Below are 27,431 nucleotides of genomic sequence, written 5' to 3'. Positions count from 1 at the left end.
CCTCCTGGAGGAGCACAGGGGTTGCTATTTGCCAACACACCCACAGCCACCCACCCCAGCGGCCCCACTGCAGGTCACCAGTGTCACCCCACCTGGGTCACCAGTGTCCCACCACACGGGTCACAGCCTGGCCGCACCCAGTGGCGTCCAAAAGGCCCCTCTGACACACAGAGGCAAAAGGAGGAGTTTTAATAGGTGACCTGAATGGTGACTTCAGATCCACATGAGACATGGAATTTCCTCCCTCAGAAAAGCTAAGACCTGTACTCTACTGCTGGAATATTTTGTTTATTCATAAAGTGAAGTACAAGTGAGGGCACTTCACTCAGTATTTTAAAAAAACAACTGCACAAGTGAAAATTCTCTTCCTGCCCTGTGCTGATAGCATTCTTACATGCCCAACTGGATTTTGTTTCCCTCTTAAGTTTTCACACAGATATTTTCCATAGTAACACAAAATTTACTCAACTGCAGTTACAGGTTAATAAAACTAACTGGAATTACTTATTAATGCACTCTTAGTTAGTATCTGATATGTACAGGCTGTCATATACCTGGTTTATATTTCTACTCAAAACTAAAAAGGTTTGATACACTGGAATTGGCTCCATCCATCCCTGTACATTGTCCAACTTCAGAAGTTGCCAGAGTCACATCAGAACAGAAACTTCCTCCCAAATTCCACAGCAAAACATCAAGTTTTTTATACTTCTTTTTCTGGGGCTCAGGAGCTCAGTTTTCCAGCCGAGCTGCCAGCACAGGTGTCCTCATGTGACAAGTACACTCAGTGTCAGCTCACCTGCTTTGCCACTTATTCTATTTTGAGAACAGATAGTTCAAAGTGACAGGGCACAGCTTAATACATGCAAAATAGACCTACTTTTGTTTGCAACCATAACTGGCCTGTCAGAGATCCTTAAAGGCACACCAAATGTCTGAACCATGTTAGAACTCCACAATTTTCCTCCCATTCTCCAATTTCCAGTCTTTAATTAACAAGAGGATATTAGCCAGGGTGATCATTTCACAGTTCTCATGGAGATTAGAGCGCAAGCCACAGTAAATGATGAAGCTGTGACCCCTCCTGAGGCTCAGAGGGGCTCTGAGGGTGCAGCCTCCCTTGGCCTTGAGTCTCCTCATCTGGCTGGTGCCTGAAGCTGCCAGGGGCTGCTGCAGAGCCACAGCCACAGCCCCCAGCTGGAATTAGGGCCTGTGACAAGGGACCAGGAGGTCCTTGTGGAGCAAGGAGCTCCCCAGGGAGCAGTAACTTGGGCATTTGCAGCCTCTTCCTCACGGCAGTGTGTTGGTGCCATCCTCATCCCAGAGCAGGGCTGGGCCTGGCCCACGGCCGAGGGGGCTGCAGCCAGGGCAGGCCTTTGAGGGGCCCCGTTTGCAGGGGGACAGCACAGCTCCCATCAGCATCTTGCCACACACCCTTCTGTGCAGCTTTGCAGCCAGAAAACACTCAGGATGAAAACAACAGATTCACAGCCAAACCCCAGCTGGGGTTCCCTGAGCATCCCTCAGACTGGGCTTCTCCCTGGCACCATCCCACACAGATGGGCTGCTAATGAAGTGACCCAGATTGCACATGCTCAGCTTGGCTCTCCGCGTCAGCTGTGACTTTTAAGCTGTAATTACATTTACAACCCAATGACAGGAGTGTACATGGGCAGATTCCCAAACCCCAGACAGAGCCATAGCACATCTTAACATTAACCACGAGTACTTTGCTGCAGGCTGGTAGAAATGGTGCTCAGGGCAGCCACTGGCCCTAAGCAGGCTGCAAATTCACTGACCCCAAAGCAACACTGTGCCTATATACACCTGTATATATATATCTCTCTGCTAGGAGGAATTAAAGTCCTTGAGGTGCAAACTGTGAGTGACACTTCTTGCTATAACAGCCAGACAACCCACGGTGTGCTGGGAGTTAATTACACAGTGGGGAGACAGCACAACCGTGCAGTTTACAGCGAACAGCAGCAGAAACAGGTGTGCACTAAAACTAGCACTGCCAATATCGAGGGGAAGATTTCACTGACTTTTAAAAGCCAAACAAGATGATAGGGTCAACAGTTAATTAAACCCATTTTTCTTCCAATTATCTGCCTTTTCAGCTAAAGTATGAGCAAGAAGGGTCTAAGAGCATCATTCCATATTTACAAAAGGAAATATTTTCATTTTTTAATTACAAAACCCCCAGCTTCATTAGTATTTTTAAGGAGTTCCCTAGAAAACTTGGATAATTTTGGATTACTTTTTTTTTTAGTTCTTCATTTGCAGTTCCAACACAACCACAAGACTAGAGACAAAACCACTTCACTCAGTAGCCTGAAAATTCAGAGTCAAGGTTACTCAGGAAATACCTTCTAATTCCATCAGAGGTGATCCTGGAAGCAGACCTAGGCTTCCAAAACAGAAGTGTATTGTTGAAGGCAAGTGCCTGCTATTCAGAGCTCTTCAGTGGGGCTGTTGAACACACCAACTATTAACAGAAAGGAACAGCGAGAAAGAAAGGCATCATTGTTCTCACACTGACCAAATCTTGCATCTACTGTAAATACATTAGAACACTTAACAGCAGGACGCCTTTGTGTCTTCTGTACCTATGCAAACATCTCATTGTGGTTTTACCTCCCTTTCAGAAGGCTCTCACATCCCAAAATATTCCTTCCTGTCAATTTCTTGTTGACAAAACAAGAAAAAAATCCTGATTTCTTCCCCTAACTGTTGATCGGAGTGAGCCTGCTGAATCTTCTCTGAAGGAAACCACCAGGAGTGATGCACTCCAGCTTTTAAGACAGGTATGTAGCCCACAAGATCAAACTCGAGGTAGTCTGAACACTGCTGTTCAAAATCAACAGATTCTCTCACTGCTACCAAATGGTATAAAAGTGCAAAGACATAGCGTTTTTAACTGAAGTGTCATATCTTGTGTGATTTAATGCATTAAACAGACATTTCCACCACAGAAAAGAAATATACCAATTAAAAGAATTTTTAAATATCAATAAAAATAATCAGGACTTGGTCTCCAAGTCCACTTTAGAGCTTCTGAAGCATTTTAACCTGCACTTCAGTCTGTATTACCCAAGATACATTATCTCCCACAGAGACAGAACGCACTTAGCACAGACCTCAACAGTGCCCAAGGCAAAGCTGGAACAGATGCTGAATGTCAGGCTCGCTGTTCCCAAGCAAACAGCTCTGTCAGGCTGCAGACCAGCAGGAGACAGTGCAGTGAATTCCAGCTTGCTCCATCCAGGAAAACCGGGAAATGCAAGCCATGAAACATCCCCAGATACAGCTTCTGTTTCCCCTTAGAGAGGATTAACCCCCAAACACTTCCCCACTTCCTTCATATCTCATCAAATGCTTAAATTTTCTCTAAGTCCCAAATCCCACTCTCTGTGCTAGCACCAGGCAGCTCATCCCCACCTGTGCCCTGTATCTAAAGGAATTCTACAGGGAAAACAGGAGAGTATCTGTCTGGGCTTCCTGCAGTGAAAACAGGAAACTTTTGAACAGGTGTGTCCAGGTGCTCACCAGATGGCCACCTGCACGCTGAGCGGAGCCACCCCGCTGTCCCTCAGGGCTGCTGCCCGGGGCCCACGAGAGCTGCCCGGCCTGGGCTCCAGGGGCACACAGCTGCCCTGGCACTGCAGGCGGGCACTGCACAGCCCTCACAAAGCACAGCCAAATGCCAGCTGCTGCCAGGTGAGCCCGGGCACCTCCTGGAGGAGGCCATTCCCTCCCACGCTGCCCTCAGCTCTGCCCCAGCCTCTGGTACTGGCACTGCTTTACACACGCGGCAGGATGATTTATTTGTTCCCTGGTACGTGCAGCAGCATCTCCCTCACTCATCTTCTGTACAAGAGCAAGAGGAAGACATAAATGTAACAGAAGCAGATCTGGAGTTTATTATTACATTGAGAATCTGAGCTAAAGGTTAAAATCTCCTCAGCCTTATTAACAGCAGAGAACCAGCCTTCCGATGTCAACACCGGGCAGGGAGCTCGTGTCCCAACAGCTTCTGATCCTGCTAAACACAAACCTGAGCTCCACCACAGCCAGAGCCAGCACAAAGCTGATGTCCTGCACAACTGGCCAGAGGCAGAGCCATTGCAGTGCTGCTGGGAGCCAGCACACCCAGAGCTGGGGAGGGATGGAAGGCACGGGCAGGGCTGGCATCCAGTGTGCTCAAATCGAGAGTGGGTAAACCCTGAAAAGATTTTGCCTGTGCTGGTTTGGCCCCTCCACCTTCCCAGCTGCTGCAGCTCAGTCAGGGAAGCTAAAAATACTTTACTTTCTAAAAATCCCTTTCCCATGTGAGGCGGAGCTGTGGTTACCACAGAGATGGCACCACGCAATCCCCACAGATCACTCCACATCACCGTGGCTGCACGGAGCTCCCAGATAAGCTCCTGATGAGGATGAGATCACGCTGCAGCCAGGCTCACCCCCACGGTCAGCAGAGCTGCCCCAAGAGGGGCTGGTGACCCTCACCCAGGACTACCAGCCAGAGGGGAGGAGACTCCCTCTCTTTAGAGCAAACACCCACAGAAACCACTGCCTTATATTGCACAGTATTCCATAAAGCATCATTTGAGCACCAAACCATTCACACGTGACCTTGCTTATGTACAATTAATCCTGATGGATGGGACAACTATTAAGAACTCGTTCCATCTTCTGTCTTACCATCAAACAGCAATTCTTCAAAGCCAGGAACACTGCAGGCACACAGCCCCCCTGACACTGCCAACAAATCCAACAAGCCATGCTGTTCCTGATGATGCAAAGCTGAGCCTGCTTTGAATCTTTCAGACTCTAAGAAGAAAATGTCATTGGTATGTTTCAGAAAGATTCACCCTATTTTAGTACAAGGGATTGAAAAATTACAGTTCTATTGCTCTACTGATATGTGATCAGCAGGAAGAATGCTAAGAGAAAGGATGGTACAGTGTAAAAATGAGGACATGCACGAAAGAAGATACCTAGAAAAAAAGAGGAAAAAAAATCCCTGCATAGAGGATTTAACAAAAATTCATCCCAGATTAATACATTCTCTGCACAACCTTGCAGGAAGCTTGATATTCCAACAATCAGTAAGAGATATTAAAAGACCAGGCAACAGGGTGGTTTTGAAATACAAAACCACCAAATTTCCCAAGAACATCCTTAGTATAAAAAGCAAATGAATACAAAGTGAAACCACCCTCCTCAAACCCATGGCCCTCAGCAGCTGAGTGCTAGATATCCCAGGTCAGATCCCTCTGGTGATCTGAGCTGGTGACAGAGACACCCTCCATCCAAGCCCTGAGTTCTAGAGAAGAAAGAATATTACCTCCATTTACTGGACCTGGTTCTAATAAACTCATTAATTTCAAAAGACTCTTAATCAGTCCAGTTTTAAGGATGTACATCAGTAGCAAGAGTGGCAATGATTGCAATTAGGTTCTCCAGCTTAAAAAGCTTACTGTACATTTCTTCATCCAAAGGAAAAAGGGGGAAAATAATCAATCAATCAATCAATCGCATTATGAATTTCTGAGAAGTCCAGATACATGAGATACTCCATGGACAGGAAAAAAAGTAGCTTTCCCCTTGCCTTTAGTAAGTCAGCATTGCCAAACACTGGAGCAACAGAGGAGGCTCCTCTGCTGAGCACAGGGCTGGAGCCCCTCTGCTCTGCAGCCAGACTGGGAGAGTTGGGGCTTAAAGGCACCAAAGGGGCTCCAAGAGAGCTGGAGAGGGACAGGGCCCTGGAATGTCAGGACAGTGGGAATGGCTTCCCACTGTCAGAGGGTAGATTCAGGTTGGATATTTAGGAGAAATTAGTGGAAAGGCCACTGCACAGGGTGCCCAGTGCAGCTGTGGCTGCCCCTGGAGCCCTGGCAGTGCCCAAGGCCAGGCTGGGCACTGGGGCTGGGAGCCCCTGGGACAGTGGGAGGTGTCCCTGCCAGGGCAGGGCTGGAAGGATATGAGCTTTGAGGTCACTTCCATCCCAAGCCACCCTGCGACTCTCTGACTGAATAACAAGGGTGCAAGTCAGTCTGACACAGTAAAGCAGGGTCACAGCTGCTTGCTGCTCCCCAGGATCTGTCCCCTGTGCACAGGAGAACAGGTGACACCCTCACACAGGGCACACCTGCCAGTATCATTTGTTCCCTTCGTTTCCCAATGGTTCCCACACTGCCCACAATGCCAACAGATAGAGAGCCAAGGTTGTCATAAACTCAACAGCCAGAACCAGTCATTAAATCCATACTTAATGGGCATCTTCAAATTAATCTTCAAATTAATCTCACAGATGATACCAACTAACAGGAGTTTTCTGTAGATTCTAAAAATCCAGCAGCTCTGTTTCTGCGAGGTTCTCATTCTTGAATAATTTAAAACAGGCAGTCTCTCCCCCTCTGTGTCTCTTTCTGTCCTCCCCCCGCCCATTTCGCATTCCTGTCAGTACATACAAACATTCTGCAATAGCTTTCAGAGTTCAAAAGGAACCACAACATCACAGCTGGCCTCTGATAAATTTCACCTACATTCCCATACACTGTCTGTAGAACTTTTAAATTAAATATTTCTATTCTCAGCAGATTAGATTGGTGAGAGAAAGCAGATGCCAGGAGAGCTGGAAGCATCATTAACCCCAAGGGCTCCTGCAATGCCTGGGAGCTAATTAGGTGAGATAAGAATGAAGATGATGCATGAAGCAACCCACAGGCTGTGCTGCAAATCAAGGGAACACTGAAGAGCAAAGCCTGTCTGCTGGCACACCTGAAATCCAGCTTAGCCCCCAAACACATGAATAAAACATGCTGGCCAGGCATCTGAGAGACAGGCAGGTCGGGAACACTGGGAACAGCCTGTAGGACAAGTGGAATCTGCTCTTCCCTTCACCAGCACGGAGAAAGCTTCTCAGTGGGAGCTTCCCCAGGGCTATGTGCTTGAAAGGAACAGCACAGTCACCTGTCCAACGCCCTCACCAGAGCCTCAGTAAAAGCTCTGGTCCCATCCCCTCCCTCACTGCCATGGAAATCTGCATCTTAAGGACGGAGCTTGGCAATGGGTCCAGACAGCTGCACCCATTTTGTTTGTGCCACCTTGGTTGTTGTGCCTTGACCACATGTGATGCCAAGGGAAAATAAAAGGATCCACTTGCAGAGCACAGCCCTGATCTGTGTTTGCAAAGCTACATGGAGAAGGGAGAAGCCAGAGGAAGGCTGGAAGAGGAGAAAAGCAGCAATCAGGTGGTGTCCAAATTGAGTGGATGAAGACAACTTTGAACGAAGGAGGCTGTCTCCTGCCCAACAAAACTCTACTGCACCAAGTGCACCCCAAACACACACCCCTGGCCACAAAGCCTTTACCTTTGGCTCTGAATAATTTCACTGCAGAATTCACCTCTTAAGATGCAGCATGTCCCACATGTTGATGCTGAAACCATTTTCCAAAGAAGGATTTATCAGAATTTCAGCCCTTTGGCACAAAAGAACCTTTATGAAAGATGAAAAAAACCCCAAAATGGCTGGTTTTATCCTGCTAGGTATCTCCCTGCACTGAAAACTCTTGAATTACATTACAGAAGGAAAAAAAGCTCCACTGTAAGAGTTAGTAAACACTGCACCCTGTCACTCAAAACCCAGCCTTCTGGTTACTCTTTCCATCTCTGTTTTACCTAAGAGGCACATATGTGTTTCTATCATTACAGCCTTAACCTGAAGATACAGTGCCCTCAGTTTATATATATCCATGCACAATACTTGGTGAAGGCAAACAAAATACAATAAAAATATTGCACTGGAGTGTAAAACTTGGTTTATCAATTTTCAAAAAGCTATCCAAGGACATGGCTCAGGAAAAAAAAATTTAAATCCAGTAACACTTTCAGGCAGCTGTTAACTGCAGTCACAGCATTCATGCTTGAGGATCAGCTGGAAATCCACATTATTTGCACTGTAACACAGAACATCATGAGAGAGGCTCCCAAGGAGCGTGGGAATGGAATGGCAGAGTTTGAAACACACATGGCCAGTCCTTTACAGCCAGTGACGCAGCAACATCATTTTCACACAATCACTCTTCCAGCAGTTACTACAATTTAAGAAGAAAAAGTAATTTCAGTGAGTATCTGGGAAAAAAAAAAGCATATTAATCCCTAACACATAAAGGTCTCATCAAAACCTTAAAAGATTTCCTAAGCACAGTTATTAATAGTTTGCCTATCTGCTTTGATTATATTTGACATAGTTTCCATATGGAAACTTAAACTAAATTTCATCAAGAGCTTTACTTTGTTTAAAACACCAATCCATCTAATGTAATAAATATTTGCAGATATAGGAAAACATCACCTTTGTGGGTTATCCTTATACAGAAGAGTGAGAGAATTCACACACAGCTTCACTCCAATGCTTCCTACTTCCTTCCTGAATAATACACACCTTATCCTCCCACCCAGTCCTCAGTTGTTTCACTTTGAATACAGCTATTTTGGCTTCACTGCTTGTATTTGTGGAAAATCTTATTTGTTTTCTTTGCACCAAGAGGCTTGTGGGGTCGATGAAGTTACTTACATAGATAAACCCTATGAAATCTCCCATCAAAAAAACCCCAAAAAATTAACAGAGCTGATAAACCAGTAAGAACAGATACTACAGATACTAGTTCATCATTTTTCCATTCCTGTCTTCCCTTGTACACAATCACAGTTTTTGTGCGATATTTAATGAAAACCCACTAATTTATGCAAGAAATAGAAGCAGCCACATCAAGGTCAAAACTCAGATAAATAATTTCACATCATTTTCATTAGGACTGTCATCACAAGTTCACGTCTAGCACTCCCAGTACCAAGTCCCAATGCTCTCAGGTGTCAGCAGGTGAGCGCCTGGGCCGGTGTCTGGAGACACGCTCAGCTGAGGCCAGCCCCCTCAAACACAGCCCTGCACACCAGCGCCACACGGGCACTGGCAGGGCTGTGCCAGGGGTGCAGCACACCCCTCCTTCCTCCCACCCACGGCTGGGAACGCAGCCAGAAACACGGAGCACTGCATCACCTGCCTCTGGCCCAGCCCCGGCACACAGCTCAGGCTCAGCTGCCACATTCAGCAGCTCTAAAACAACAAAGACCAGGTTCAACACATGAGGAAAATCCATCAATTCAGAAGTGTACTTCAACCTTTCTGCTCATTAATACATAAAGATGTGAAGGTTCCTCTCCCTGACAGGTAGGAAGGACTGACATCAGTACAAGAGAAACACATTGCTGCAACATACCAATTAATAAAAATCATTCTAAAGGAAGAATACAGCAATTGTGCTTGGGGTTTTTACTTTTAGCTATTCATCAGGTTTAAAAACTAGCAGAGTATTAAACTTGGTTTATCATGAAAATAACATATTCTGTTTAACAAATTAAAAAAGGTCTATTCTAGACATGCTAGTCCTAAACATTGTTGAACTACCAAAATTCACAGTTACTTGGTAAAAATCCAGGAACTGGCATGTTTTCATTTCCCTGTATCTGCAGTGCTCCAAAGGAGCAGCAGAGCTCTGGGCTCACACTCTGCTCACAGGCACAGCCACTCACAGAGGCTGCTTTCACAAACCCAATGCTGGGAATGCCTGTGCCGAGTTTAAAAAAAGAACAGCAACTTGAGAAAGAAAACTCAAAGAAAATCCAGTTCATGGATGGCAAGCAGAGCTTCTTGTGGCTAGAGATTTCAGGGGGCCTTGGCAAGCAAGGATGGCAGACACATTTCAAAAAATATTCAATTAAACAAAATGAGGTACAACAGAAATTGCACATTGCCTCCTTTTTTTAAGGCCAAATCTGACGCTGCTGTGTTTGCAAAGAACACTCAAAGAAGTAAACAAGATGCAGCGATAAATTCCAGCGAAGGTCTGAAGCACTGCTCAATGAAAGCAGGCCAGTTTTGCTCCCTGCCTTGGTTTGTGCTCTGCAATTTATCAGAGGAGCAAATGTCAGGCAGTCTGGAGAGTGGACACTTCAGAAAACTGTGCCCCTCAATTTTCAGCACACTGCTGGGCCAACCCCCCATCACAGCCATTTCCAGAGTGCCATGAGGAACACAGGCTTTTCCAGAATGGTTCTTGCCATCCCTCACTTCCACAGCAAACCCAGCTGTGTGCTGATCTCCTCTGCAGAGTGTGCCCAGCACCGAGCAGCCTCTCTGGTACTGAGCTACCCAACAGCACAGGAACTAAAGGGGGAACCAATTAAATAACGAATCAATTAATGTGCCAAACAAACAACGTGCGGAGCACGGCCACTTCGCTGATGGTGCAGCATTCCCTGAAGTAATCTCACCTCTATTCCTACTTACAATATTTAAGCCAACGCAGCCTCTGATGAGAGGGAGCAGCAAAGCTGTAGAGCAGGCTGTCTAAACCCAGCCCACACTGCCAGCAACAGGCACCTCCAGCTCTGCTCACACAGCAGCCCCTGCTTGTCAGGCACCTTGGGCATTTAAATAATCTCTGTTAATGCCATGTCCTTTGGCATTTGCTTTCTCTTGTTCCACAAGGTAAGATACTTGCTATACTCCAGGCTCTGTATCAGGCACTGAATTTTAGGGAGGTTTTAAAACCAGTTTGTTTTCCCATATTGAGACCTTGTCTTCTCAGTACACACTATCATTTACAATGCGTTTATACTGCCAATTGTACTTAGGGCTCTCCAGGCACCATAACATTAATTAATCATGAATACGGCCTGAGCTCAGTTCACCTGTTGCTCCTGTTTGAGATCCCTAAACAGCCAATACATCTTGCTATATACGAGACTTCTGTATATACATACAGAAGTATTTATGCAACATGGCTTTAGACAAAAAACTTCAATTTTTATCCATCTTTGAGGCACAGGTAATGATAAAAGGAGAAGAAAGGTACAAGACAGACAGAAGGGAGAACACAGCTCCAAGAAAACTCACTACCATGGAGCCTGGGTTACCCTTCCAAACCTAGGAGAGGATTAAAAGGACCAAGGAGATTTACTACCTCTCTAATAACTCATTTCAAGCACAGTTCACTGGGGCAGTATTTACTGCAACCTGTTCACATCACTTTACCTTCAAGTTCATTGTCAGAAATCAGTTACTTTCAAAACACATTTAAAAAAAGTCACACAACCAAAACCCCCAAAACAAAACAATTAAAACACCACCACAAAAAAAAAACCCAAAAAAACAAAAAAAACCAAAAACCAAACCAAAAAAACAGTGAGCAAACAAAGAAACAAAAAAGCCCATCACACAACCAACTAACTGCATTTCTAAAGCCTGGAGAGCAGTGCAGCTGGAGCACACCAGGGTTAGCAAACAGCACGGATGGACAGAGGCAGGTGTGAGGAGGGAGAGAGCAGCGCTGGGTCAGGGCTCCTCCTGCACACCTCAGGCCACTGCAGCACACCCCACAGCAGTGCCAGCCCCAAACACCCTGCAACCCAGGGTTTGCTGAACACAGACCGCTGGAGTAAACAGCCAGACTGTTTCCATAGCTCTGTCAATCACCTCAAGCTACAAGGTGAGCAGCCTTTCCAGCTATTTTTTATTACTCACAATAACCTTACTTTATTACAAAGGCCAATTTGCCTGTCCTTGGTTCAGGGATCAGAGGGAAAATGTGACAAGAAGTGGGGCAAAGATCCAGCCAGCTCCCCCTGGGCCTTTGGGGTGAGCCCAGCAGGGCAGCACCCCCCAGGAACATCAAGGGCCACTGCTCCACAAAAAGGCCAGGAACCCCAGAGCAGGCTGAGCTTTGGACCAAAGGGCTCAGCACTGCCAACACAACACTCAAACAGCATCTCCCTGACACACAGAACTGCACACACAACACTCAGCATCTCCCTGAGACACACAGAACTGCACACACAACACTCAAACCTGCATCTCCCTGAGACACACAGAACTGCACACACAACACTCAAACCTGCATCTCCCTGAGACACACAGAACTGCACACACAACACTCAAACAGCATCTCCCTGAGACAGTGAACTAGTGCTTTGGGAAGAATGCAGCTTGTACTCTCTCTTCTCAAAGATCTAACATCTATTTCCAAAATGCATTGAAGAATACCATTTGAATTCATGGTTACTTAAATTATTTTGAAAAAGCACCCATTTGTCTCCCATGGCAAGTCACAGCTAGTGAACAGTCAAATTAAGTAAATCCCCCAATTCCAGATGGGGTTTTGGCAGATTCACCGACTGTATTTTCACATTATGATTTACTTATGCTCTACAGAAGAAACACTTGCACAATCCCACAGATATCTTATAGGACATAGGATTATACTTACAGTGATGTACCTCAGGTTGGGCACACAACAGAAAGGGATACACTGCCCTGAAACATCAGGCAAACAGCCTTGGAAGGCTGTGGGCACCTTTCCTCTACAAGCACTGACACCATACACCTCCTATTCTTTACCTTAAAACATGTACTTAAAGGAAAAAGACCCATTTTAAGCAAGAAAAAGCATGAAAAACAGAACAGAACACATGAAATAGTCTAATAAGTGGTCTTTGTCAATGTCACATTTCAGAAACACTGGAAATTTCTACTTTAACAAACAACTTTGTAAGTTTCCCAACTTTTTTATATGGCCATTTAATCAGAACTTCAATTTTCTTAAAGCTTTTAGGTTCATGGATTTAATTAAGAGGTTTTGGAAGAAGCACTGTGAAGTCAAAGTAAGAATTTCAGTTCTGCCAAGATCTCAGGAAAACACCTCATATTTTTCAATTAATTAAAATACTACTGAACCGTCTGGAAAAGCTGAGCAGCTGCAAGTATGTCCCTCTAGGACAGTGTGATGCACATTTCATGCAAAGATAGTAAAGTGCTGTCTAACACACTCTCCAATCCCCAGCGAAAGCTCTGAGGAGCTCTAAGGGACACGGTAACATGACCCAAGCATTTCCAGGTTCCTCAGCAAAGCCAGATTTTCACTGAAGCTGAGATTCACCATGGGCTTATTCTTGTACTTGAAAGAAAAAACAGTAACAACCTTCCTGCCGAGTATGAGGCTACATAACATTCACTTTTAACTGTCTGAGGGTTTGGGGATGTGCTTGGGGTTTTTTCTTGGCTGGGTTTTATTTGTTTGCTGTTTTTTAAAACTTTTTTAAAACACCTGTCTCTTATGCAGGATATACATTGATATTTCAGTATTTGTGTGACATCCCAGGGAGATGGCTGTGATTCTGGATAAGAGCCCTGTCCATCCTCTCCTGCTCCAGTCCTTGTTCCCGTTTCTGGATCCCACTGCAGAGGCGAACCTAAGTCACAAACCATTCAAAACCCAGCAGTGTGTTTATGGTGCGTGCCACAGATGGGGCTCTCCACTTCCAGGACACGACCCTGCACAGGCTTTCAGGATAAACCCATGCCCACCGCCTGGAGCAGCAGGTGAGACAGAGACTCCTCCCATAAAGAGCTCACACAGCTGCAAAGCTGCTTTGCGTTGGCGGAGAGGGGACGCGGAGATGGAGAGACAGCACTGCCGATAACCCATAACCACGGCCTCAAGAGCCGCCTCCAGCCCCGCCTGCTTCCGTGACCCTGCCCCATGTCCGTGCGCCGTCCCCGTTCGGCCGGGGCCGTCCCCTCGGGCTGTGCCCCGCTCGCTGCCCGCGGAGCCCCGGCCGCGCCGCCCGGTGCCCAGCGGAGCTGGCCGGCCCCGGGGGGAGCCAGCCCGGCAGGGAGAGCAGAGCCCGGGCCCGGGCAGAGGGGACGGTGCCGGCTCGGGCAGGAGCGCCGAGCCAGCAGGAGGCAGCACGCTGTGGGCCAGGCCTGGCGCTCCGGGCACGGGCAGGCTCCGGCCCGGCCCCGCAGCGCTGCGGGCGAGCCCGGCCCTGCCGAGCCCCCGCGCCGCCAGGCCACGGACGGCGTCCCAGGGCTGGCAGAAGCTCGGGCCGCGCCAGGTGAGTCACTCCAAAGTGAACGGCAGGTCTCTGTGCCGTACGTGACAAGGGCATTCAACAGAAACGTAAATCCATGGAAAGGAATGCTTTCTTTTTACTTTCTGTCCTATTACGGCTTTTCCCGGCTCTCAGCACAGTTGTTTGGACCAATCATACTTCAAGTAAAAACTAGCAATGATGCAAGCTCAGGAGTAGGTAAAAAAGAAACATACAATCATAGCAGTTTCTCTGCTTTTGAATCACTTCTCAGCACATGCTGGCTGCAGCTTCATTTTGGGGTAAATCCCACATTAGCTGCCAGTAAACCCTGTGGATCCACTGCCCTGATGGTCCCAGGCACTTGGAACCTTCTGCCGGCTCTTTCCCACTTCTGAAGTAACTGGGAACAGCGTATTTATTTTGCTACTGAAATGTCAACAGAAAAGCAAACAAACAAAACAAGAGCTGCAGGCCTGACTTGGAGATTCCCATTCCCACACACTAAGAGAGCATGAGGAAGCTTTCCCAATATTTAGAGGCTTTATAAGCTGACAGACATGCATGGTTTTCCTCCAATTTTTAGGAAAGCATGCACACGTTCCAGTTCCTGGACCAGTCACTCCACAAAGCATCTGGAAATGGTCTACATCCATAACAGAAATGCAGATAAAAAGGGAATGAGGATTTGCCACAAGATGTTGGACAGAGAAGTACACTGTCACCCCTAGCAAATGCTGGAAGGCAATGGGCAATGGCATCAGCAACAAAGACAAAACCAAGGAAAAAATGTAAAATGTCTGACTACAGAGTCCCAGAATGTGCTGGAGTTTTGGAGGTGTACTCCCTGCTCCAGCAGTGTCCCAAGAGTCAGGGGCCCAGGGCCCTGTCCAGATGGCTCCCAAGTACCTCCAGCGATGGAGGTGCCACAGCTCTCTGCCATTTCCTTATGGACCTTTCCTGCACTGTTCCCAATGCAGCAGTTCCTACCCTTATCTGTTTAATATGCACTTTCATTATACAACACTGAATGTTCACAGAAGTTCATTACTTTTAAGAGCCACAAGCAAGTCTTGCACAGAAATTCACCCACTTATCAAGGATGTCTCCCTTCACCTGGCTGATACAGTTGTGTCTTCCTCCACCCTGGGAGACAACTTTCTGTTCACATACCTCAGTGACACTACAATGATAGTAAGAGCCCACAAAGACAAGCAGATACACACAACATTCATATAATTTACAAAAAAGTGGGAAAGGAACTACAGATCTTTCTTTTCTGAGATAAGTAAAAGGTGCACAATGGTGATAAATAAATACTTTAATATTTAGGAAGGACAGCTGAAAAGGGTTTTTTTTCCTTTTTGCTAAAAGGCTGTCCCACAAGACAAATGAGAACTGGCTTCAGAGTCTGGTGAGCAGTGGAGCCAGGATCAAGCCTGTCCTCCCAGCCCAGAAAAACAACACTGCCAGTTCATGAAAATAAACTTGTTTCAGCAGAAGACTTTTGGGTCACATCCAGTTCGCTGAAGTGTGTGGGTTGGTCCTATTGTACAGTCCCACCCAGTTCTTGACTTCTTCATGTGCCTGGCAGCATTTGAAGTTAAAAATAAATATAATAAATACCCAAACAGTTTTTCAATTTCTTCCTCCAATAAAAAGCACAATAGGAATTGTAGATCAAAACTTTCACTTTGAACAGACAGTTTTTAAAAACATTTTGATTGGCCAGGTCTCTCACAAAGAGCCAATGCTTTTGTCAAAGGGAACCTTCTTCGTGCAAATCTGCTGCAGTGCTAGACCCAATGACAGCTATCAGCCCAAGAGTGCACGGAAAGGTCTTCTCTGCCCAGAGAGTCTGAGAAAAGCACAAATTCTGTCCTTAAATAAAAATTCTGAAGTAATTAAAACAGAGCCAATGCTGGCTGATGGTACTTGATGAGTACAGATTTTCAAGTGATTTTTGAACCATTTCATATTCACTTGACACACAGAGTTCAGCACACAGTTTTGAGCCATTCCTACAGGAAAACTAGTTTTGCTTTTCCAAAAGGATTAGTAAAGCCTCTAAATTTAGAGAGTTTGCCACACCAGAAAAACAAAAAGCTTCAAAACAAGCTCCCAGCACATCACTTTGAAAGCTTTAATGAAAGAATTCAGAATTAGGTCATGCTCCCAATGCCTGTGTGGCTCTACTGTTCACCCGCTGCAGTGCCCACAGTGCCACCAGCCCCGCACAGAGGTGCTCCAAAGAGCCCAGCCATTAATATGCAGAGCCTTGCCAACACACTCAAGCATTCCAAGACAACTAAAAAAAAATTCTTTTCAAGAATGCAGTGGAAAATGGGAAGTGAGGAGTGAACATGTAGAGGCAGCTCCAGCTCAGGCAAAGTACAACAAACAGGTTTTGGATCCTGCGTGTTCCCATGGTACCCAGAGCCTGTGACCGGCCGCTCCTGTGCCGGAGCGAGGCCTCGCACCAAGGGTGAATGTTCTAGAGAAGGTGACGTTCTCCACATCCTGTAAACAGTGTCTGTCAGCCTCACCAAAGCACAGACTCACACGGAGCAGCTCTCCCTGCTTGTACTTACTCCCATAACTAAAGAGAGCTGGTTTTGCTTTCAGCTTGTGCAAGCCAAGAACCTCTGGTTAAGCAGAAGGCTCACACAGCTCAGATTATCTGAGCCTTTGTTTGGCCAGGAGCTTCTCCAGCAACCCAGGGTGGTGCATGCCCACACAGGCTGCGCTGTAGTCCACATGAGGTGTTCCTCTGCCTTTCCTGAGCTGAAGCTGGAGGAACAAGCCATTGCTGTGGCTCTCCTCCATGGCCCACACACTCCAGCTCCCCTGACAGCTCCCTGTTTGCACACCTGCTCCAGCTGCAGAGCCATGCTCACTGCCATCACAGCCCTCCACTGCTCTAGCTCAACATCAGACCCTCCAAAGCATCCTTCCAAAATCCTCCCCTCCTGGGCAGGAGAACCAAGACGCCGTGTCTGCAGCCTGTCCCAGGACTGGGAACGCCTCCATCGGGGGACCTGCTGCCACCTGCTCTGGGTCACAGAGGATGCTCGTGGTTGAGTGCAAACTGAGCCCAGATTTCCAGAGCCCAGCCCAGCATTCCCACCATTAACCACACTCCTCCTGGAACACCCCTTTTGCCCTGAAGGCAGCTATTTCTTTCTCCAGGCTGTTTTGAGGGTCGGACAGTCCAGGGCAGCTGCTGCACAACACAGGCACACAGTCACTGTCTGAACTGTGGTGGCTACTGGTCTCCCATGCTGTGATCTGCAGCCTTGGGTGCTGCAGTCCAACACCATGGGTTCCAAATTTGAGCCTAATTTAAGGAGACATTTTGTGTTGCAAGGGAAAACCTCCAAACCACCTCATTCCAGCACCATTCCAGACTGTCCCTGGGCATGTCTAAGAGGAACAGTGCATGGCTTCCAGATGCAAATCAGCCCAAATCAACACTTTTTCCTTCTGGCTTTCAAAGACTGAGCACAAGCAGGATATGAGCAAATGCCACGTGTCCAGTGGTTCTGGAGCTGTCAGTGACCTGCAAGGAGCAGGCAAGCCCAGGGCACACGTGGCCCAGAGCTGGCCAGCTGACTGCGACCTCCAGCATGGATGCAGGGAGCGGGCAGAGGCAAAAACACGTGTTTGTCTTAGAAAAAAGCTTGTGTGTGAGAGATCAGGATTTCTTCTCCTTTACCCACAAGTTATCCAAAAGCTCTGGCTGAGCAGAGCCCCTGGCCGGCTCTGCCCAGGGCAGGCACCCCAAATCACCCATCGCCTTCTTTCTGGCTCTGCTGCAATTCTGTGTGACATTAAAGCCTCTCCCAGCTAAAACTTCTGGATGTGAACTGTATTAGAAAGGAAACCAAGGTGAAACCAGGGAAGAGAAGAAGAGATAAAAGAGGTAGGGACAGCAGGCAAGAAATATAGGCGGGAGAGCTTTTCACCAGCTTGGGAAACAGTACAAGAAAAGATCAGAAGCTGTTTTACTGCAGACAAACCAAAACCTGAAGGGAAAATCCTTCCAGTCACAACCACAAGCGAAAGGAAAGCTCTCCATGCCGCACCCTGGCCCTTGCAACCACACCCCTGAGCCATGGTCCGTGAAGCACAGCCCAGAGGGCTCAGCCGCGCTGCAGGTAACGAACACCCAGGTGTCAGTGACACTCACACCCCGAGAGCTGCTGCAACGCACCCCAAGCCACCACCAGGGAACAACACCCGCCACAACGCCACAGCTTAATTGCTTGCCTTAGCTCTGATCTTCTGCTTTCAAGGACATCATTTGTAACAGCTGACTGACTCATGAAGATGAGTGCTTAACAACTTGAAGACATTAATGAAAACCATCAATTATAGCTGACTTCAAATATCATAAGAACAATGAACACTTTTGTTTGCTTCAATACATGCTTTAACTTCAAGTTTTGCCAATAACAGGAAAAGCATTAGAAATTAAAGTGATTAAATAAAATATTTACATTTTAAATGTATGTACTAATACTGATAGTAGTGCTAAGAATGTTGAGTAACTGCTACACACCATTGGAAGAAAAGACGCCAAAGTAACATTTTACTTCTAATACTCACTCTTCCCCAGAATGATGATTATTGTGCTTAATGTGACCTACTCCACATTATGAAAAATAGCATATTTCCATGGAAATTTCAGCAAGGGAAGATGCCACTTGAGTAATAAAGATACCAAAAGGATGCTAAAGGACTCTGACAGGCCATTCAAGCAGCCACTGAAGTCAGAAGGCCCTGTTTTCCCATGACCACCTCCTGTTCTCCATAAAGAAAGTGAAAGATGGTTAGAGAATATCAAATGAAGTATTAACCTGCACTAACACAGATGTATTTTGGGAGTTTCACATTCTAAAAGCACACAACTGGCTTGCAGTCACACCTGGCTGCCTTTTTCCTTTATTTTTTTTTTCCCCATTTTAAGGTAAGAGTTTAGGAGCAGAGGACAAGGCAAGTGGCAGCCAAAGTGGCTGATCTTCTGCAGGGTGGTGGAAGAGACACCTCCCAGAGCCACACTTAAATCCAGTTTGCCTTCCAAGGCAGGAAGGGTTTCCTGGATTTCCCTTGCCTTCCAAGGCAGGAAGGATTTCCTGGATTTCCCTTGCCTTCCAAGGCAGGAAGGGTTTCCTGGATTTCCCTTGCCTTCCAAGGCAGGAAGGATTTCCAAGGCCACTGGATTTCCTCTTCCCACTGGGATGCCAGGGCACAGCATGACCATGGTGGAGAGCAAACTGGGTTTAACTTGGCGGGATCCCCTGTGCAGCAGAGAAAAGAAAAGAAAAGAGTGTGCCCAGGGCAGCCACGCTCACCTTCCCACAAAACTACAAATCAGAAACACCCCTTCAAGTGACTCCCTTGAAATCATAAAGGAGGAGTAAAGGAAGAGCTTTCAGAAGGAGGTGAGTACACGTGGTACCAGAAAGGGAAAGAAAGCATCTGAGGTAAAAAGAGGAAACATATTCATGGGGGTAGAATATATAAACAGTATGACTAAATAAATAATAGAAAAGGGGAAAGAGAGAAATAGTAAGTAAAAACCAGATCAGCTTTTTATGTAAATCATAAAATCTGAGGGCTTGACTCATATTCTGTGTCTTTGAAGTCAAATTTTGTGGTAGAAAAATTGATGATGAGAACTTTGAAAGAGGAACAAAACCCTTAAAATATGCCCTAGTGCTTGTCCAAGCTAAAAAACTATGTGACCTGTGTGTAAAGCTTTCTTCCTATGGTATCCTACCCACATTGCATAATTTCATTTTTAAATATGAAATAAAATAGGAACTAAGTCCTTTTAAAACCTCACACTGATACACTGATGATTTGTGGAAGCCTGACAAGCTGCAAAACGCCAACTCTACTGCTATAAAACCACATTGAAAGAAAGGTGTAATTATAATGTGCTTTCCTACTATTACCTCCTGGTGCTCCATGTGCTCTAGTTGTCAGCGATAACACTTAATCAAAAGGGAAAAAAAAGATAGTCTAGAAGATAAACCTCTGAGCATCTTTCTTAAGGAAGACTAGACACTGTACCAGCTGTTAATGGAAACTCTTTTGCTCAGAAAATTGTAAAACTATCTGCTAAAAAGAAAAAAGTGCTGGATTTTTGCTAAAGAAAAACTCCACCTTGGAAGAAACCTCCACCCTCTGTGCTGCCTGTACTGTTACTGCTCCAGTTATCTTCAGCAAGTTAGAGCTTTATATTTTACAAGTTGTGGATGCACGATAACGTGTCACTGCTTTCTTGCACGTCTGCTTTGGGTCTTGCTCCTCATTTCTACTAAACAGAGGACTTTTCTGTGCAGCTCATGCTCAGCTGTCACTGTGAGTACACCCAGGGGCTGCTGGAGAGCAGGACACGCGCCCTGGAGCAGGGCACGAGCTGGGGATGCTCTGAGAGGTGACCACTGACCCCAGCACACGGACAGCAGTCCTTGGCCTGCCCTCGGGATGCCAAGGACTGGCACTCACTCAGGGAGCTGAAATCAGGAGAAGCATTCAGCTCCTCTCCGAGCAGGCAGCGGGGCACTGACAGTGACCCCGCACAGCTGCAAGGGCATCACCCTCCAAAGACCCACAAAGGAGGGGTTCCTAACACCACCACCCCCAGCCAGCCCACCGCTGCTCCGTGTGCCCAGACACTGGAAACAGCACCTGTGCAGCACAGCCCAGCAGCTGGGCACTGCTGCTGCTGCACCCTACAGCCCACACACCTCAGCTCGGCCCCAGCGCACAACACGAGCAGCAGAGAAGGATTTCCAAACCAAAATCCCGTTCTACAGCATCTAAAGGGCACCCAAAGCCAGGGCTGTTCCGCAGCCAGGTCTACCTCAAAGTTCCACCTCCTGCACAGGGAGTTCAGGATAGAGTGAAACAAGATAGCCTCCTAAAATACAACATAAACATGAGTATGGCAGAAACTGAAAGAAAAACACTTGAGAGTCTGCCACAGAAAACCAAACAAACAGAAGGCAGCAACAATATTTAAGAAATTAACAGGGCCACTCCCACAACAAAAAAAACCCAGAAAGCAGACACCAAAACAATCAGAAACTAGAAAGCAGAGTGTAGAGTCAGAGAAAGGGAAGCTGGAGATTACTTATTTCTACAGTTCCCATCGCAGACAACACTGAACAATACTTTTCTGTTGGCCTTATGTGTTATTGCTCAAAAAGTACATGGCCCTCAAATGCAAGTCTGAGCTATGAGCACCCAATCTTGCAGCATCAAAGAGAGCAAGACAAGAACCGCCCGGTGTGGGGCCCTTGTGAGCCAGCCCGAGCGCTCAGAGCCAGGCTGCAGCCCTGCAGAGCCGGCCGGGCACAGCCCCAGCTCCCCCCGGTGGGGCAGCACAGCGAGGAGCACGGACCCATGCAGGGCCAGGCCCTCCCCACAGCCTCTCCCTCTGCTCTTGCCCTCGCCCGGCCAGGGCAGCAGCCCGGGCTCCCTGCGGAGCCGGGAGGGAGCAGAGAGCCTCCCAGCCCCTCCGTGCCAGCCCGGCTGTCTGCGGGAACGCTCCCACCCTGGGCATCCCAGAGAACACCACCCTCACCTGCTGCCTTCGGCTGATCTTCCGCTGCAGCCCGCACCAACGCTGCCCGACCTCGCCCTCAGGGTCAGCGCTGGAATAACTAGTTTCTTCTAAAAAGTCACAATGAATCAAACTCCACCTTTCACTCAATTTCACAGCTGTGGTTTGAAGAGAGGGTGCCTTGAATTGCAACATGCTGCTCTTAATGCTTATTTAGAAATCAAAACCAAACGAATACATTTCCCATCCTACCACATTTGAAACATTCCACAAAATTGAAATAATTATTCATGGGGGAAAGAAATCAAAAAAGAAAACCAAAATGAAGGCCAAAAAACCTTTTATAGTTTTCAGCTAATACCAGCTAAATACACAGATGTCCAATACCAAAACAAACCTACACCCACTACTTCAGAATCAGAAAATTAGAATCAGACATGATAAAGAGAGACTACACTGTGATCACCACCCATCAGAAGGCCAGGCTGTTTTAAAAAATTATCATGGGAACTATTTCTACTTCAAATTCAATTGATTGACTTCAGCTTCTAACAGAAGTAAAGAATACTTCAAGTTCATACTCAGAATTAAACAGTAAGTTTATTTAATAATACTACTAAAAGGGCTTGAAGCAGGAAGTTCCATCCCTGCCTTTCTTTGTGTACTTTAAAAAAAAGGGACACATTCATCCAAATGTGGATAGGTGAAGGCCACCTTGGAATGTCAGAGCTCACTGCCCTACCATGGCACTGTCACATGAAGGCCAGTGTTCCACAGAGACAAAGAAAACAGGGCTCAGGTAGGGCAGTGATGCTGTCAGTCATTCAGAATTCTGGGTATCAGCACCATACAGCAATTCCCTGGCACACTTCTCCCCTCCTTCTCTTTTAAGCTAATAAAATAACATGTCCTGGTTAATTTTTACCTACCTTGTCATCATTGCACATCTATTCTGACTAAACCTGTCCTGAGAATTTAAGGATTACATACATCCAGTGCATGAAGATGGAAGGGTTTTGCAAGCTCCAACCTGATTTAGGCTCATGCACTGCAATTTCAAAGACAACTGGAACAAATGAACTATTTTCCAACTGGGGAGAAATGTCAGAACCTGTACAGCTAAGTCTGCCGGGCATCTTGGAAATCCTTTCCCTAAAGACCTGCATGGAGACACTTAACGTCTGTCTAATTGTGCGGGGACACAATCTGTGTTGGAAAACCAACCCAGATGGTCAAAGTCACCTGAGACTGACCCGGAGCAAGAGATGATTCTCAGGTGAGAGCACCAAGGTGGTTTCCCAGTGTTTGTGCCTGCACCAGATAAACACAGAGCACACAGCAACCAAACTCCTGGGGCAGCCACAACAGCACAGCTGCAGAGGTGCCCCTGCAGCAGAAGCAGCCACAGCTCCTGTGCTGAGGGCAATGCCTCCACTCACCTGCTGCCCACAGCCCTCTCCAGGGTCTGCCGCAGCAAAGGCGGCACTGAGCTGTTTAGAAGCACCTGAACAGAGTGAAGGGGATATACCAGATTGGAAAAAACCACAGGACACAAATTAAACCCCTGTACAGCAAAAGCAGTGCAGTGCCAGGCAAATGGATTCTGTGCCCACCACAGCACTCAGCTCACTGCAAGGTACATGTGAAATTTTGTCAATGCAGAGAGAGGAAGCAAAGGAAGCAAGAAATCAGGGAGGGAGAGAGAGGATAGATAACAGGTTTGAGTTGGAAGGGACTTTTAAAGATCATCTAATTGCATTCCCCTGCCATAGGCAGGGGCATCTGAGAAGGGGGAAAAGAGAAAGAGTGACTCATGGGTAGGGTGAACTCCATCTTTTGTTACTGTGTATACTGTGATAAAACCAGGAAATTATTCTACAGCAAGAAAAGCATTAAATGCTTAACTAAACACAAAGGTACCAAAAATCATACACATTCATATTCATGAAATGCACATGTTCGTGTAACTTGGAAGAATATTTGAAAATCTAATATTCCACTAATATTTTTAATGAAGCAGCAAAGCTACTAGAGGAATGAAATGAACCCAGCTCAGTCCCTCTTCACTTTCACATATTTATTCATGAGCTCCCAGGTCACCACTGCAACAGGTAATTAGTGGATGGGGATGGCTGGCAGGAGCAAACTCATATGTTATCCTGACTTGCTTCTGGCAACTGGAGAGCAAAAAAAGCAACTTTCCCCTCTTTGCAAAAGTACAGGCAGGTCGGCTTTTCCTGATCTAGGAAAGACTGTCCACCCAGGCCTACCTGCCTACCAAAGGTATTTTGAGCTATGAAATGCTGGTCTCAAGAGCATTTGCACACACAAGCAAACAGCGCTCACACAAAACACACCTGAAGTGCAAACCATGCTGCTGCCACACAGCCCCGCTCAGGAACAGAGGGACACAGGGCAGCCCAGAGCCATCAGGGATTTGCTGGGTGGGACGGGGCTGGAACCCCCCAGCACCAGAGCCCCCTGCCCAGACCCAGCCTGGCCCCGCAGCCTCGCACACGGGCACCTGCCCCGGAGCTGCAGAGGGAACGCTTCCCACAGGGAATGCTCCCCAGAGGGGAATGGCTCCCCCAGAGGGCTCAGGGGAATGCTCCCCAGAGGGGGGAAGGCTCCCACAGAGGGAATGGCTCCCACAGAGGGGAATGGCTCCCCCAGAGTGGGGAAGGCTCCCCCAGAGTGGGGAAGGCTCCCCACAGGGGGCTCTGGCCACTGCAGACAGGAGCCCAGCACAGGGCCAGCAGCAGTGTGTGAGTGAGGGTGCCTGGCCTGGCCACCCCATCTGCCAGCACCCCTGCACTGCCCTGTGACAGCACACGCTGTTACACAGCCTGGAGCTCAGGCTACATCTCACTAAGAGTGCAGCGTTAAACTAAAATACATATCACCCACTGAAATCAGAAATAGAAAACACGAGTTAAAGGAATGGGAAGTGGTTTTCCAGCCCAGCTCTGGCCCAGTTCATCAAAGCAAGTCCTTGTTCAGGACTGAAACCATTCCAGGTCACAGCAGAGAAACATATTCCTCGACTGCACGGGAAGGGCCCAGCAAGCAGAAGCAGCCACTGACAGCTCCCACACACAGCTCGAGAGCCAAGTCCCCAAACCCAGCTCATGTCACCTTCTCTGCACCCAACCTGCACTAATGTAACTGCAGAAGCCCGGCCAGGCAGCCCCCAGTCCTAACTCCAACAGCCACACACCAGGACCACAACCATAGACGTTCAGAGCATCTTTCCATGTCCCACCCTGCAGTGGAACTGATCCAAACACGCCCGGTTTCGCTGCTGCAGAAAGCTCAGTTTGTGATGGCAAGGCAGCAGCTGGCTGGAGCTGAAGCGCGTTCCCTCTGCAGCAGCGAACGCCGCTCAGCCAGCACGCTCAGGAGCCCCAACACCCACCAGGAACAGGCAGGAAAGGGCCGGGGAGCCTGCGGGGGCACTGCCCCTGCCAAGGCACAGGAGGAGCACAGCGAGTCACGGGGCTCATGGATAGTGCACAGAGCTGTCACCCCGCGGCTCCAGCACGGAGGAGGAAAAAGGCAGGAACCACCTGCTGAACACTCCAGCATCACTCACACACAGAGGCTGGGTATGCCCAAGGCCACAGCCACGGCAATACCCGTGACACGAACATTTCACAACGTTATTTTAATACCAAGCGGCACGCCCAAGTGTAAAATTAACTGTGGTGATAACAGTAAAAGTCCATTTAAGTTGAAGAGAAGGTGAACTGCATCCTTTGTCTACAGCAGTTACAATCAAAGTCTGAACGCCAGAAAAGGCTTTAAAGTGATGAAAAAGCTAAGTGGACTTTGAAGACCAGACAAAAAAACTCCCTGGGTTAGTGCACCTCGGGGCTCTGTGCATCAGGCTTAGAGCAAAGCCCCTCCTAACACACAGCACAAGCCTGGACCCAATTCTCTGCCAGAGGTGCACTACTTTATAACGAGCAAAGCCCTGGAAATGCTCCCCTCGCTCTGTGGGACGCGTCCTCACTGCTCGGGCACAGGGAGGCTTTGCTAGCGGCTCCAGCGGCTCTCGGGGCAGCGTCCGGGGTGCGGAGCCTAGCGATGGTCATCAGCATCTGCCTTCACTCACGCACCGAGCCGAGCGGAACCGAGCGTTCCTCGCCCTGCTGGCCCGTGCCAGCTGCGGCTCTCGCCTCATCTGCAGGGACGAGAAGCGTTCCGGAGCTCTGCCCTGTCACTACGCCGAGCAGAAATTACGCTGCATTTTGGTGCCCCACTGTGCCCGGCGGCAGGAGAAGAGCGCCCGGAGGCGGGCAAGGCGCCGCGGAGGGGCCCGGGCGCTGCGGACGGTGCCGCCCGACGACCACCCCGGGGACCGGGACGCGGCAGCGGCGCTCCCTTCCCCCGGCGCTCCCGCGGCCGTGCCGCCGCCCCGCGCTCCGGCAGAGCCGTCCCACCCCCGGGAGGCGCCGGGGCTCGGCCGGACGGCCGCCGGGCCCCCAGCACCACCGGCACCCGCGGTCGGGGCGGCAGCGGCAGCGCGGGGGGCGGGCGGCGCTGCGACCGGCGGCCCGCGGACCCCCGCTCGCCCCGGTGCCCGCGGTACTTACGTCGTCGAAGAGGGACCCGACGTTGGCGGTGACCAGGAGCACCCCGGCGCCGGCCGCGGCCGCCTTCCCCGCCATGGCGCGGGCGGAAGCGCGGCCGGGAGCGGCGGCGCTGCGGGGAGCCCGGGGGCGGGCGCGGGGCGCTGCGGCGAGCGGGGCGCCGGGCCCGCCCCGTCAGCGCAGCGAGAGCTCCCGGCGCGGGCAGCCCGCGAACATCCGCGCCCTGCGGGGCCGCGGCTCAGCGCTCGCCCGCCGCCGCGCTGCTGCTGCTGCTGCTGTTGCTGCTGCCGGGACGGCTCCCGCCGGCGGAGGCTGGCGCCGGGCCGCGGCGCATGGCAGGGCGGCGGTGCCGGCGGGGCGGTGCGGTGCGGGCCGTGCAGGGCTCGGCGGGGCCGGTGCCGGGGCGGGTCCGGGCGCTCCGCGGTGCCGCCGCCGCTCCCGGCTGTGCGGGCGGGCGGGCGCGCCGGGCTAGCGCTCTGCGCGCGCGACGTCACCGCCGCCTCGCGCCGCTCTTAAAAGGGCAACGCCACCCGCGGCGGGCGCGCGCACGCCCGGCGGCGCCGTCCCGCGGCCCGGCGGTCCCCGCGGCGCGGAGCGCGGCCCGGGGGACACGGGGGCGCCGCTCGGCGGGGGCCGCTCCCCGGGGACCGGGCGGGACCGGGGCTGCCCCACCTGCGCGCAGCGGCGCTGCCCGCCCGGTACCGGGGCTCGGAACGAGGCGGGGCGGGCGCTGCCTCCAGCGGGGAGCGGCTCCCCGGGCCCGGCGGCCCCTTCGGCGACCGGGGTCTGTCCCCGGGGACGGAATGAGATGAGCCGCCGTTGGCCCCGGCGGTGCCACCGCCCGAGCGCGGCTCGCGGGAAGCGGTACCGGTACCGGAGGGGCCCGGCGCATGTCGCGACAGGGCTCTGTCGCGAGGGGACGGCGACCTGGTTGGTGATGCTGGAGGAGCATCCCGCCGCTCGGCCCGGGAGCGAGCACCCCGCCGAGGGCTGCGGTCCGTGCAGAGCCCGCGGCTGCCCCAAAGTCTTCCGCAGCTCACGGCAACCCCCGCTGCGGAACAAACCTGCCCGGTAACTTCGCCAAAGAAACCCGAGAAATGACAGATCAGTCACTGCTGCTGTGCGTGAAACATCCCCGGTGGCGGTCCGTGTCTCGCCGCTCGGGGACAGGGACACGAGGCGCGGAAGCCCCGCGCCCGAGCTGGGGAGCCTGGGCAGGGCGCGAGTGACGCTGGGCTGAGGGGACAACCCTCCCCAGTCTCCTCTGTGGCAAACCACCAGGCAGGGATGCGGCTGGAATGGCAAACGCCCCTCCAGATCCGGA

General features: G+C 49.5%; 1 protein-coding gene across 4 annotated transcripts in view; it reads right to left on the bottom strand.

The window, feature by feature from the left end:
* The window catches only part of INPP5A (inositol polyphosphate-5-phosphatase A), a 184,264-nt gene extending 157,695 nt beyond the window's left edge, over positions 1-26,569 (bottom strand). Inside the window, exon 1 of one of the 4 annotated variants that reach the window (XM_071445996.1) lies at positions 26,111-26,569. In XM_071445996.1, the coding sequence (XP_071302097.1) occupies positions 26,111-26,185 (75 nt within the window). In that variant the 5' untranslated portion in view covers positions 26,186-26,569. The remainder of the gene's footprint in view (positions 1-26,110) is intronic. The other 3 variants (XM_071445995.1, XM_071445998.1, XM_071445999.1) reach the window with 3 other exon arrangements.
* Positions 26,570-27,431: the final 862 nt, after the last annotated feature.

This window comes from Agelaius tricolor, unplaced genomic scaffold, assembly GCF_023055355.1.
Source record: "Agelaius tricolor isolate 1412-34295 unplaced genomic scaffold, bAgeTri1.0.p SCAF_22, whole genome shotgun sequence".
Taxonomy (NCBI): Eukaryota; Metazoa; Chordata; class Aves; order Passeriformes; family Icteridae; genus Agelaius; species Agelaius tricolor.
Note: the sequence above shows the minus strand (reverse complement) of the source record. Positions and strands in the feature narration are given on the sequence as shown.